Below are 13856 nucleotides of genomic sequence, written 5' to 3'. Positions count from 1 at the left end.
GGGAACAACTCCTGAGTGTGCCCTAGCCGTTCCTGCCGCCTGTTCTCTGTGCCCGGGAGGCTGGGCTGAGGGTCATCCACACTGTACTAGTCAGTAGCCTCCTCTCAGCCTCTCTTCCCCCAACCCTCCACCCCCTACCCTACCCCACCTGCCTCTGGTTCTGATATAAGCCAGGGAGTGTTAGGGCCTCAGCCCTACTAAATGCTCGGTGGCCCCTCCCACAGGTGGCAAATTACATCAAGGAGCAGTCAACTTGCAACTTCCAGGCCATCGTCATTTCTCTCAAGGAGGAGTTCTACACCAAGGCTGAGAGCCTCATTGGAGTCTACCCTGAGGTAGGGCGGGCCTGGCTCAGGAGCCAGCCCCCACTCCCTGCCTGACACCCCAGGGCAGGAAGGGAAGGCTGCAGTGGAGGGGGCACGGGGGGTGGGAGAGCATAGGGACTCAGTTCATGAACAGCTTTGTTGGAGCCCTGTCCTGGAGGCTTACCAGGCCAGCTGGGCAGGGCCATTGAATTTGGGGACAGATAGAAAGGCAAGGCAGAGGCACCCAGAGAGAGAAAATGACAAAAGTGCAGAAATAGGCAGGTAGAGAAGGAACATGGGACTGAGCAAATCTTCTCACACCCAGAGAACCAGAGCCTGGGCTTTGGGCAGGTATGTAGGGAGGAGGGTTTGAAGCTCCCCAGTCCTAGGGCACTAGACCCCTCTTAATTCTCTCCTTACAATTTCATTTTTCTTTTTCTCCCTCCTCCTTCAGCAAGGGGACTGTGTGATCAGCAAAGTCCTGACCTTCGACCTCACCAAGTACCCAGATGCCAACCCCAACCCCAATGAGCAGTAGCAGTAGTTCTGCCCTCCTACCCTGTCTGGATCCTTAAGCTGCCCCTCTCCCAATCTCTGGATATCTGATTCCCAACCTTCCCCTACTTCCTGTCCCTGTTTGGTATAATCATGGGATTTAGGCACTGCTGTCAAGCACGAAGAGGAACAGAGGTGATGTTAGTTCTGGAGCAAAAATTCCTGAGCTTCAGGGAGCATCCTGGCCTCTGGAAGGAGGTGCTGAGCTGAGCTGAACTGAGCTGAACAGGGCCATCTGTCCATCCCCCTTTCCTCCCTTCCAGACCTTCTCCCATCATCCATAATCATGGGTCCTTTGGGCCCCCTTGCATTTTGCTTGTGTGTGGGTATGTATGCGTGTGTATATGTATCCGCATGTGCGCATGTGGGTGTGCTTGCAAAATAATAAACAGATATTAGAGACCCATTTTAGAAGGAGCCTAGGATGAATTTGATTCCAAGAGAGCTTAGTATGACAGCACCCCGGAGCTGGGCAGAAGTATTCCGGACCTCATAGGATTCAGGCAGTTACGTGAAACCGCCCTCATTCATGTTTTCGTTCATTTTGTGTGTTTGTCAGACACATACTGAAAACCTTTTTGTCAGACTCTATGCTAGGAATACAGAACTGAGTCAGACATGATCTCTACTCTCCTGCTAGGAAGATGCTAATTCATGAGTTCCCGTGGTTAGCTGAATCAGGTAAAGGTGCTTTGAATTTGAAAAGAGGACGATCACCTCCAGGCTTTCCGGAGGTCACTTTTTAGCTGGACCTTAAGTTGGTAGGATTTGGTTGGGTACTAGGAGCAGAGCCTGGGCTCTGGGGACAGTTCTAGTCCCATTTTTTATTACTTTCTAGTTTGACGCTGGGCAAGTCATTTGACCTTTCTGTGCCTCAGTTTCTTCATTTATACAATGGGGCTAACAGTATTTACCTACCTCATAGGATTTAATGATGTCAAACTCCTCACTGGAGGCCTTATCCTTGCTTAGAGCCCAGTAGGTGCCAACACCTCAGAATACAAGTCTTCACATGCCTAATGCCTGAGGGCTTCTGATCCCAATTGTTAAGGACAGAAGGAGCCTCCAGATTTGGGAGATGCTGAATGCTCTGGTTATTGGAAAAGTTCCAGGTCATTGATGGGGTTTACCTGGTAAGTGGAGGGCCTAAGGAACCCTATAGCTTAAATCACATATAACTGAGTGCCTAGATCTCAACCTGGGTTGTGAGGAGGTAGGGGAGAGGTAGCCTGGGCCACATCCTGGCTGAATGCGTGTGATGTTCCTTTTGGGAAATAACTGTGTTAGTTGCAGAGGTAGCTCAGTGTGCTGCCATGAGATCAGTCTTTGCTTCTTCACATCATCAGACCATCATCACCTTGTCCTGATCTGTATACTACATTTTTGTTTTTTAAAAGTTTAATCAATTGTAATTACCCAAGTAATGAGTGAATTTTCTTTTGAAGAAATTAGAATGTTGCAAATAATGGTAGTCATTCAACTACCATTCCCCATCCCATCTTAATTGCTGTAATGTCTGTTGTACATCCATCTTAACTTTAAGACTTTTACATGTGAATTCATTGACTATATTGTGTTTAATGCAGGTGATGTATTGACTCATTCTGCAGTTTTCTTTCTTTGCCTAGCTATATTTTTGAGATCTATGCATGTTGCTAAATGTAGAAGCAGTTCATCCTTTGTAATTGTTAGGTAGATTGCCATTATGTGACTCTACCACATTTTATTTACCCACTTCTCATATGATAGTCTGTTTTCTGTTTTTGCTTTTATAGGATGCTAAGCAGGAGCATTTGTGTGTGTGTGTGTGTGTGTGTGTGTGTGTGTATGTGTGTGAAAACTTACCTAGGGTGGATTACTAGAAGCTAAATTGCAGAGTCATAGGCTATTTATACTTTTGTTTTTAATAGATACTTCCAAATTGCCCTCCTGTGCTATTTACCCAGTATTTTTCTTGAGATTGTCTTAGGTCTAATATTGTTATCTACTTTAGTTTCATCCTAAGTAGCGATAACCGTGAAACAATGGGTTTGATGTGCTAAGTATGTAATTTTCTAATTCATATTAAAAGGGACAACTATCAAAACAAATTTATCTGTGCTCAACCAAAGAAATCACATACTGCTTGTGGTGTGTGTGCCATAATTTGGGAAATGTTGGCATATGTGGAAAAGCACAATTTGGGAGTCACCCTGATTCAAATCCTAGCTGCAGAAACTTGAGCCCGTTAGTTCACCTCCCTGAGCCTCGGTTTCCTCACGAAGGAAAGGAGATAATATACACCTACCTTGCAGCCATGTAAGGAAGATGAAATATATCTGAAGCTATTTGGCTGACATCTAGGTCATCACAGGCTTTTAAAGGTAGTAATTGCTATTCTTCCCACTTTACAGATGAGGAGACTGAGGCCCAGGAAGGTGAAGTAACCCAGCTACCAGGTAGCAGTGAAGGTTTGAACCCAGGCCCTCCAATTCAGTCTTGTGTTTTCTCCATTGTGAGGGTGGTTATCAACCTTGGCTGTTCATTGGAATCACCTGTGAAGCTTTTTCTTTTCCTTTTTTTTTTTTTCCTGTCTGCACTGTGTGGCTTTCAGGATCTCAGTTCCCCAACCAGGGATTGAACCTGGGCTGTGGTAGTGAAAGCCCAGAATCCTGACACCAGTGAACTCCCTCTTTTTCCTTTTTAAGAATCAAAGCAATATATACACCAGTTAGAAAATAAAATAATACAGAAGGGCTTATAATGAAAAGCAGCAGTTCCTTGCTGCACTCCCATGTCCAAAGGATGTGGAGCTCCTTGCTCTGGTCCCACGCCTGGAAATCTAATTCAGTAGGTGTGGATGATAATCTGGGTAACTAATCCCTACCTCATGAGGTGGAAAGCATTACATGAATTGCCTCAGGCTAAGGCCCTGGCACATAGGAACACAAATGCTACAAAGGATTTAAATCCTGAGGCTCAGAGAGGTGAGATGACTTGTCTTCAGATCCCAGTGGTTCCGTTGCAGAGCCTAGACTTCAACTAGGATCTTCTCTGTTTGCCCAGTGCTTTCTCTTGTGTCACACTGCCTCCTATCATCACAAGACAACACACACTCAGTGCAGGCTGTGCCCAGAAGAGAGCGGACACTGTGGTGTGTTTCCAAGAGCCAGCTGGACCTGAGTGAAATCCCTAGGGCTAGTTGGAGGACACTAGGTTGACTCCCTTATGTTCTGGACCTAGTAGCCTTAGTCTGGGGACACAAACATGAATCAAATCTTTATCCTGTCCTTGAGGATCTCAGTGTCTAGTTGGGGAGGCAATTTATAAAACAATGTGATTAGCACTGTGACAGGAGCATGGATAAAGGAAGAGCATCTAGCTTAGGTAGAGGTTCAGGGAAGACATCCTCTAGTCTAGGAGGTGAAACCTGAGCTGAGTCTCAAAGGACTGGTAGGAATTAGCCAGTTGAGGAGTTGGAAGGGATTTCCAGATAGTGGGAACAGTATGCACAAGACCTGCGGTCAAGAAACAGCCCACCAGTTCAGAAATACTGAGCCATAAGGTTTCCTGGGCTGGGGAAAAGTAGCAGGAAGTGAAGCTGGAGAGGTAGTCAGGAACCAGATTTGAAGTGAGTCGTAAGAACCTGGCTATATAACAGATTTACCTCATAGAACACTTTGGTTCCCTAACTGGCTGTATACCAGAAACACAGGGTGCATTCTGGATGACACCCCCCCCCCCCACCTAAAAATTGAGTTTCCATAACTGGGTGGGGGCCTCAGGATCTGGAGAGCTTATAAATGTGAGGATGTCTAGGGTGCAGCCAGGTTTGGGAACTGTGGGTTGGAGACAGCAGAGGAGACTAGATAAGAAACAAACCCCTCCTCCAACTAATAAAAAAATTAAAAAAAAAAAAAAAAGAAACAAACCCCTTTCTGGCTAACCAGTGTGGAAGCAGATTAGGTTAGATGCTCAAGCTGTATGCTCCCTTAGTTTCCCAGTTCAATTCTCACACTGTTTTATATTTGCCTGTTTTCTCTCTCCAAATAAGCTATAAGCCCCACAGGAGTGGGTGTGGGGCTATCTTGCTACTAGTATACCCCCAGCAAAAAGCACAGTGCCTGACCCCAAACAGGCATCCAAAAAATAGTTTTTGAATGAATGAATGCATGTGTGAAGGAGAAAATGGAGACAGATTAGTTAGGGAACTATTGAAAATACTAGGCTACTGAAGGGCAAGGGCAGTGGGACTGGATTGGAGATGATAAGGTGTGAGCCATTAAAGGAAGAGATGTGCTTCATCTTGGTGACTGATAATTGGATGTGAAGTGTGACTGGGAGGATAGAATGAATGCTCGTTAATAGCCAAGATTCCTACTCTGTCCCAGTCATTCTCCTTCATCATTCATTTGAATCAGAATCTCCTTCCAGCCTCCTCAGCAATTGAAATTCCTCAAGTTAAGTAAACATTCTATGTGTGCTGTGTGGTCTCCCCCTCCTCCCCAGCCATTGATTCATTCATTGAGTTCAATAAATCTTGGCTAAGCACCTCCTGTGCCCTTCCAAGGTGGAACTCTGACTCCCTCTTTCCTACCTCAGATGTTTTTGAGGGCTTCCCCAGACAAGACTTAACATCCCTTATACAGTAACCTAAAGGGAGATAACTCAAACACCAGACCTGTAAGGGAACCTACAGACTTCGTCCAGTCCCCTCCTGAGGCTCTCAGTGGGGAAGAAACTTGCCTAAGGCCCCACTACTAGGAAATGTAGGAGCCAGAACTGGAACCTAAGTTCCCTTTCCACATTGCCCCTAGAGCCTTGATTTCTCCCATTGCAGATCAGAACAGGCAGAAAAGGCCAAGGAGAAGGTTGGCCTTTGAAGGTCACTGGTACTGGACAGGCGAACAAGAAGCTTGCCAGTTACACTGCTCCCTTTTGGAAGCCCTCAGCAGACCTGCCATGCCCACAGTCCCTTTTAAGGGATTTCTTAAGCATGAGTTGCCATGCTCTGTACCATGTGACCTCACAATCCTGGCCAAAGATGACAAAGTTGGGATAGTATCTTACTCATGGACATCCAGTCTCTAAGCTGGACAATGGCCTATTAGGTGGACTGATGTAAGAACTCCACCTCCTAGCCATGGCCTGTATGAGATGACAAACGTATGAAACAATCAGATCCTTTTTCAGGGAGGCTGAATGTGAGGCATTCAGAAGAAGTGAACAATTAGAATTTAGCAAGGCAGAGACGTGGTGGATGAGGGATGTCAGAAACTGAATAGCAAAAACAAGGAGAAAGCTGCAAAAACCATGAAGCATGTGAGAATGTGGGGCCACAGGTAGCAGAAGCCATGAAGCAGCAAGACAATGGGCCAAAAGGACAGAGAAGCCATGAAGCAATAGGAGCCACAATGTAGCAGTAGCCTAGAGGAACAGAAACCATGAGACAAAACCCTGAATCTGTGAGATCCACGGAGCAGCAGAAAGCTTGAACAGACAAGATCCATGAGGCAGCAGAAGCAATGGAAACTGCAAGAGCCTCAAGGTAGCTGCAACCGTGTGGCAGTGAGGCAGCAAAAATCAAAGAGGCAGCAGGATAGACCAGGCAAGCAGAAGTTACAGCACAGAGAAGCCCCCGATTAATTGGAACTGAAGCCCCAGAAGCCAGGAAACTGCAGGAGCCAGGAGGCCCAGAAGCTGTGCCCCGAAGGCCACGGGCTGGCATGGAGGGGAGCAGAGAGAAGGTAGTCAGTAGCAGTAGGAGGAGTATAAACACTGCCAGAAAGAAGTTGAGTCACCATTTTGAGAAGCACTAGAGAAGGGAGCAACAGATGCCTGCAGCTGAGGGGGTGACAAGATAAGCCAGGCTCTAGCGCTGCTTTGGATCATGAACCATTTTCAAGTTTCTGTTCTGTGAGGCTGCCTGTGTAGCTGTTTTTGTCTTCCTTATTTCCCTGTGAATGCTTCAATAAATCTCCATCACTAAGCTGAGTGTGTCTGTTCCTTATAATCTAAAAAAGGTTAACACTGGTGTGCACTTTAGATGGGTGGAGAATAGGGCAGAAGATCTCACAGGTAGGTTTGAACCAAGGCACAGGTGGAAATTCATTCTCACACCCTCACTGGCACAGGAACTTTTCATTCACTTACTCATTAGCTTCTTTTTCTCATCCAGTCAATCATTTATTCATTACTTCCTGGGTAACTCATTCATTCACTTATCATTCATGCAATAGTATAAGCATTTGCTCATTTGTTCTTTCCAGTATTCACTTGGTCATCACTTTGCCATCCATTCATTCAGCAAGCATATATTGAGCTGTAGCATGTCAAGCCCTGTGCTTGATTCTGGAGATAAGATATATTCCCTGAACTCCAGGAATTCAATTTACCTGGGGGCTCAGGTAATTAAGCAGATAGTGCACCAACTGTGACAAAAGAACTGCCAAGTGTAGATGAGGCAGAGTAGAGAATATGACCATTAGGTGGTTCTTCCTGGGGTGGGGTGGGATGGAGGGAGTTTTCAGGAAAGCCTTAATAGAGAAGGGGGCACTTGAAGTCTTGAAGGAAAGAATTTCTGTTTACCATGTAGAAACAGAGGAAAGAATATTGCCAACAGAAGAACTGCCTAAGAAAGATATATAGTGTGAAAGCACATGGATTTTGGGGGGAGCAGTGGAAGAAGTGGAAGCCAGGCAATCAATTCTATGGGCAATAGGAAACCGAAGAAGGGTTTAAAGCAGGGAAGTGACAGATTGGTATTTTAGGAAGATGACTCTTAATAGCTGGTATGAAGGATGGTTAGGGGCATGAAACATTGACATAAATAACATTTGACTAAAGAACATGCATGTGTCATAATTAGAGGCATGAATGAATACTTGGGAGTTACTGAGAAGGGAGGAAGTTCTGCCAGTGGACTAAGGAAGACTTTGGAAGAGGTGGAATTTGAACTAAGCCTTGAACAATAGGGAAGATTCCAACTAATGTAGATAAGGAGTAATATTTTTTCCAAGCAAGTATGGCAAGTCTGGGTTAACGAATATTCCAGTTTGACTGCAGTAAAGCTACATTTAAGGGAGAGGTAGGAAGGGAGACTGCAAGGTTTCTCAAAGATTTTTATATTCTGTTGCCATTAGGTCTGCCGAGAACAAGGGGGTTTGGGGAGAGGGAGTAAGTGGTGGGCAGGAATGTCCTTTTTCTGTTTTTTAAAAATTTTAAATACATGTTCATTTTAAAATAGAGGTAATGCATACACATTGTTCAGAAAACAAATCAATAAATCAGTACTGAAAAGGAGTACTGACCCACATGCCCCCATCCCTACTCTACCATCTTGTTATTAGCATCCATTTTTAGTTATTTCTTCTGATTGTTATTTCCATATCTAAATAATATTCCATATGATGTGTCTTTCATGTCCTGCTATGACAGATGAGGATTTAGATAATTTACACCAAGTTCAACTCTTGTCCTTCCTGCTTCTAATATGATTTAGTTTCTCTGTTAGATAACTTTTCTGAGGGGCTTCCCTGCATGATAGCTCAGTTGGTAAAGAATCTGCCTGCAATGCAGGAGATCCTGGTTCGATTCCTGGGTCAGGAAGATACCCTGGAGAAGGGATAGGCTACCCACTCCAGTATTCTTGGTCTTCGCTTGTGGCTCAGCTGGTAAAGAATCCACCTGCAATGTGGGAGACCTGGGTTTGATCCCTGGGTTGGGAATCTCCCCTGGAGAAGGGAATGGCTACCCACTCCAGTATTCTGGCTTGGAGAATTCCATGGGCTGTGTAGTCCATGGGGTCACAAAGAGTTGGACATCTACCATCTTGTTGTTAGCATCCACTTTTAGTTATTTCTTCTGATTGTTATCCCCACTTCTAAGTAATATGCCATATGATGTGTCTTATGTCCTGCTATGACATAAGAATTTAGATAATTTACACCAAGTTCAACTCTTGTCCTTCCTGTTTTTAATATGATTTCGTTTCTCTATTAGATAACTTTTCTGAATTTAAGCAACACTGATTCCTTGTTCCATGAGCGAGAGACCACTTTTCTGAACCAGAACTTTGTTAGATGAGAATACCTTTCCTATTTGCCTTCTTCCCCACTGTTCAACCTCTCAACTTCTATCATCTGGTCTTTTATATGTCAAAGTTGGTAACATTGGATTCTATTCTGTAATCATGATTAAGGCTTTTTCTGTGTGTGTTGTCTATAGTTTGATCCTAAAAGTTTAAAAGCAATAAACAGTTAATATTAACATGACTGTAAATATTGTTCATGCAGAGCCAGTCGATGTACTTTTATGATTTTTTCCTTGTAGCAGTTTTTCGTTTTTTGGAAGTTTCTAATTCTGTTTCTCTTTTACTATTTTACTTTTTCATATATTCCATTTTTTCTTTTCAAAAATCTCTATTACATTAGGTACACCAAGTCAACCGCCCCCCAAACAAAAAAGACCACCTTCTTGGAGCCCTGCATCCCTTTCTCAAATCTGGACTAGTTGTTCTCCAGACCTGATGCATGACTATCATTTTGGAACTTTCCTTCACAGCTTTCCTTGGCTATATGATTATTAACTGGTGGTTCCCAGGGTTTTTGTTGTGTCTGTTTTTTTCCATTGTTTTGATAGTATACATCCTCAAGTAACTTCTCAGAAAGGTTGTATAGGAGATAGACTTCCTGGCTACTGTATTCCATTCTTATGCTTGGATACAAAGTTTCATTTCTTTGGGGCTTTTTTTGTTTGATTGATTGATTGATTGTGGTTTTGTGGCTGTACCTTGAGGCATTCGCAGGATATTAGAATATTAGCTCCCTGACCAGGGATTGAACTCATGCCCCCTGCAGTGAAAGCACAGAGTCTTACCACTGGATCACCAGTGATGTCCCCTAAAGTTTGAGATTCAACACCATTTTCCCACAGAACTTTGAAGTCTCATTGCTCTTATGTAAATTAACTCATTTATTTCTTCTGTCTTTCTGGGACCTCAAAGACATGAATGTTAGATTTTTTCTTATAGTGTCACAGGTCCCTGAGGTTCTGTTCACTTTTTTCCTAGTCTATTTTCTCTCTTTTTCCAGATTGGGTAATTTCTGTTGTTCTATATTCCATTTAGCTGATTCTCTCCTCTGTCCCTTCCTTTTTTGCCATCCATCCATTTTGTTTGGGTTATTGTATTTTTCAGTTCTAAAATTTCCATTTGATTCTTCTTTGTATCTTCTATTTCTTTACTGACAATTTGTATTTTTTCACTTGTTTTAAGCATATTCCTTATTGTCCATTAAGGCATTTTTATGATGGGGCTCCTTAAAAACCCTTGTCAGATGATTTTTAACATCTCTGTCATCATGGTGTTGAGTCTATTGAGTGTCTTTTCTCATTCAAATTGAGATTTTCTTGGTTCTTGGTATGATGAGTGATTTTCTGTTGAAACCTGGGGATTTTGGGTATTGTTTAAATATGAGGATTACTTAAATATCTTGTTTTACCTTGCCTCCTCAGACACTTCGAGCAGTGAAAGAGGAGACACTGACTTGTTACTATCAGATGGTCATGGAAGTCCAGTATCCCCACTCAGTGTCTGTTCATACCCCAGAGGGAGGGTTTCCTCATTACTCTTAGATGAGTGTGGGAGTTTGGCTCCCCACTCAGCCTTCCCAAACACTACTCCAGTGAGGAGGGGAAAAGTTACTCTTTATAGTCAGCAAAGGTAGAAGTCTAGGCTCCCCACTTGGCCTTTGCTGGTGGGACTACAGTTTTTCCTGTGGTGTTTGGCTGGAGTAGAATGGTTATTATCTAATTACCATCTTATCCAGCACCAAGTCTAGGATATGTGAGGTAAAAAGGAAACCAAGAGAAATCACCACCACGTTGCTCCTCTGCTACTGAGGTCCTCAGCAGGTTTGCCTTCTCTCCACCTCTCAGTCTTATGTTTATATGTAATGTCCCAGGATTTTAGCTGTACTTGGGGAGAGGAATAGGGAAAAGTACTTCTACTCCATTCACTCCACTCTTTAAATAGTAACTTTTTGAAAACTGTATTTGTGGTATTTAAAAATTTCCTAATTATGTGTTTAAGTTTTGGGATTTGTCATTCATTGCATTGGTCATTGGTTAGGCCTCTTCATTTTGAAATTCTTTAATTCTGGGAAATTCTCTTATATTCTTTGGTCAAATTCTTTGATACGTTCCTCTTTTCTGTTTTTGTTGTTGTTCTCTCCTGGAACTCATTAAAGTGGAGTGTTAGACCTTCTGAATTTATCTTTTGTATTTTTATCTGTTCTCTCTACTGCTGCCACACTTCTTACCTCCATCCTTCCCCTTCCTAGTTTTCTCTCTCCCTTTGTTTACTTTCTGGAAGAAGATTTAACTTTATTTTCCAACTCTTCTCTTGCATTTCTTTTCTTCCCTTCTTCTTATTTCCTTTCTTCTTTTCTTTCTCCCCTTCTTCCTTTTTGCACTGGGTCTTTGTTGTCCCACATGGGCTTCCTCTAGTTGTTTTAAATGGGGGCTGCTCTCTAGTTGCGATACACAGGCTTCTCTAGGCACGTGGGTTCAGTAGTTGTGGTTCACCGGCTCTAGAGCACAGACTTGGCAATTTTGGCGCATAGGCTTGGTTGCCACGCAGCATGTGGGATCTTCCTGGACTAGGGATGGAATCTGTGTCCCCTGCATCGGCAGGCAGATTCTTAACCACTGGACCACCAGGAAAGTCCTACATTCCTCTTTTTGCCAATCACATTTTAAAAATGTCCAAATATCCATTCATGTTATCTTTTCTTATAGCATCCTGTACTTGTTTAATGGATGTACTATTATCTTGAATCTCTCTTGGAGTAATAGAGGTGTTTTTATATTTCATTGTGTTCTTTTATTTCCTTTGGGATTTGTTTTTTCCCCCATTTGCTTATTTTGGTCTCTTTCAATTTGTAATCTTTTCTCAGATCCCTGGTAATGTATAGTGGTTTGCTCATATTTAAGAACACAGCAATAAAATTGGATTCAAAGCTCTGTGTATGGGGTACAGGGCTAGGTGACAGGTGGCTTACCTTTAGAATGATTGGAAAATAGCTGACTACTATGCTATGCCAAAACACAAAGATCTTTCTCTGAGCTTGTTCAATTGCCTTAGAAAAGAAATGTCTGGTTTTGCCTAATGGGTAGACACCTGGCTACTGTGAATTGTACACAGAGGGGTGGGTTAACAGTTCAATATACAGCTTCCCAATTTATCACCGTTTTCAGACCAACATCTCACTCGTACTCTATATCATACCTGGCATTGTTAAGACCCAAGACACTCCAGGCTACTGCACAGAAAGATCAGCTCCACCTCAGTGGCATCACCTCCATGCATACTCCAGGCTGTGGCTTCCTTCACCATGCTTCATCAATCATCAATCCTCCATTTTCTTCCTATCTTCCAGACATTTGGAATCTCTTTCGCTGATGGACCTGCTCCTGACGGACATTCTCTTCATCATTGTGTTTTTATACTTTTTTAATTCCTTTACTATTATTTTAGCAAGGTTTCAGGTGGGAGTGGAGATAAACATGTGGTAAGTCTGCCATCTTGTCCTAGAAATCTACTAGTCTACTTATAACTGTTTATTTTTTACTTTTCTGATAATCTTCGTATCTTTAAATAATATACAATTTTTTTCTATTTATCAACTTACCACTTTTAGACATTATCTGTTACTTCCTGCTATTAATACCACCAACTGCCCTCCTACCATACCCCTAATATATAGACATGTCATTAATTATATGTCCTCTATTTCTTACCTTTGTACGTTTAAATAATAGATTTATACTCCCTCTTTCAATCTCTCAACTTCTCTCATTTATACTTTTATATATTAACAAGATTAATAATATTTACATTCTGTTCAATAACCAAAGTTAAATCATCCATACTTTGCTAACAGGTCATTCTAAAAGTTTAAAGTCAATACAGTGTTTATGTTGTTATGATTATGTAAATGTTGTTCCTAATGCTCCAGTGTCCTAGGATTACATTTCTTTTCTTATACAGTTTTTGTTTTTCCCTGGAGTTTCTAATTGCCTTTCTTTTTTCCTTGCATTGTCTGACTTTATCTCCTTCTTAAGTTGTTCCAAATTCTTAAGGAAAGTATAAAATCATTTGAATCCCCTTTTTCCCCAGATACCTTCCTCCTGGAGCCCTCCGTCTTCCTGCTCCAATTTGGACTGGTTGCTCTGTAGGCCTGCAGCACAACTGTCATCCTGGGACGTCCCTTCATTACTCTTCTGGGTTGGACCCAATCTTTCCTGGACCTTATATCTTCCTCTTTGTTAGTTTACTCCTTTGTAGTGGCCTTTGTAGTTGTTCTCCACCATCCATTCCTCTCCTCCCCCATTGTATTAACAGCTATGCAATTTGAGTGGAATTGACCCCATTGCCAGCTCTAGGTATAGAACTTTATGATATAAACCAATCTGAGTAATCTCCCACATTATCACAGTGATGATTGGTTCAGAGATCATCCAATCACTGAAGCTTTTGTTCAGATTTTGAGGGAAGACATAGCTGTCTTCCCTTGGATATGAACAAAGAAGTATGTAGTCTGATTGCTGTTGTTAGCCATCTTTTGAGCATGTGGAAGGCTTACCTGACAATGGCGCTGACAAATGGAGAAGGCAGAGCCAAGAGAATTACAGAGAAATGGATCCATATTCCTGATCATACCTGGCCTGAAGTCTTCCCTGTCTATGGACTTGTCAGTTAAGTGAGCCAATAAATTGCATTTATTATTTAAGCCAGTTTGAGTTGGGTTTTATATTGCTTGTACATGAAAGCATTATAACTTATATTGTTGCTGTCTCCCTTTAGAGAAGGAAAGTGCATTTTTTGGTTGTATGAGGCACTATATTGTGAAAGCATATTTTTAGAGTAAATCTGGGATGAAATGTATATGTTGGATAACCAAAGGAGTGAACTCTATTGGCTGCCTAGTATTTAAATCTTCATCCTGTTTGGAGGGA

The 13856-nt window shown here is 42.5% G+C and overlaps 1 protein-coding gene across 3 annotated transcripts in view; it reads left to right on the top strand.

Annotated features, from left to right (window-relative positions):
- The window catches only part of SMC1A (structural maintenance of chromosomes 1A), a 46066-nt gene extending 32432 nt beyond the window's left edge, over positions 1-13634 (top strand). The window contains exons 24-26 of one of the 3 annotated variants that reach the window (XR_006267330.1): positions 225-335; positions 12278-12409; positions 13018-13634. Coding sequence is in view for 2 of the 3 variants with exons in the window: in XM_043457482.1 (XP_043313417.1) it covers positions 225-335; positions 760-843 (195 nt within the window). In the remaining variant the exon portion in view is untranslated. Of the gene's footprint in view, positions 1-224; positions 336-759; positions 6829-12277 lie in introns of those variants that run through there. The other 2 variants (XM_043457483.1, XM_043457482.1) reach the window with 2 other exon arrangements.
- Positions 13635-13856: the final 222 nt, after the last annotated feature.

The sequence above is a fragment of the Cervus canadensis genome, chromosome X, assembly GCF_019320065.1.
Source record: "Cervus canadensis isolate Bull #8, Minnesota chromosome X, ASM1932006v1, whole genome shotgun sequence".
In the NCBI taxonomy this organism is placed as follows: domain Eukaryota; kingdom Metazoa; phylum Chordata; class Mammalia; order Artiodactyla; family Cervidae; genus Cervus; species Cervus canadensis.
Note: the sequence above shows the minus strand (reverse complement) of the source record. Positions and strands in the feature narration are given on the sequence as shown.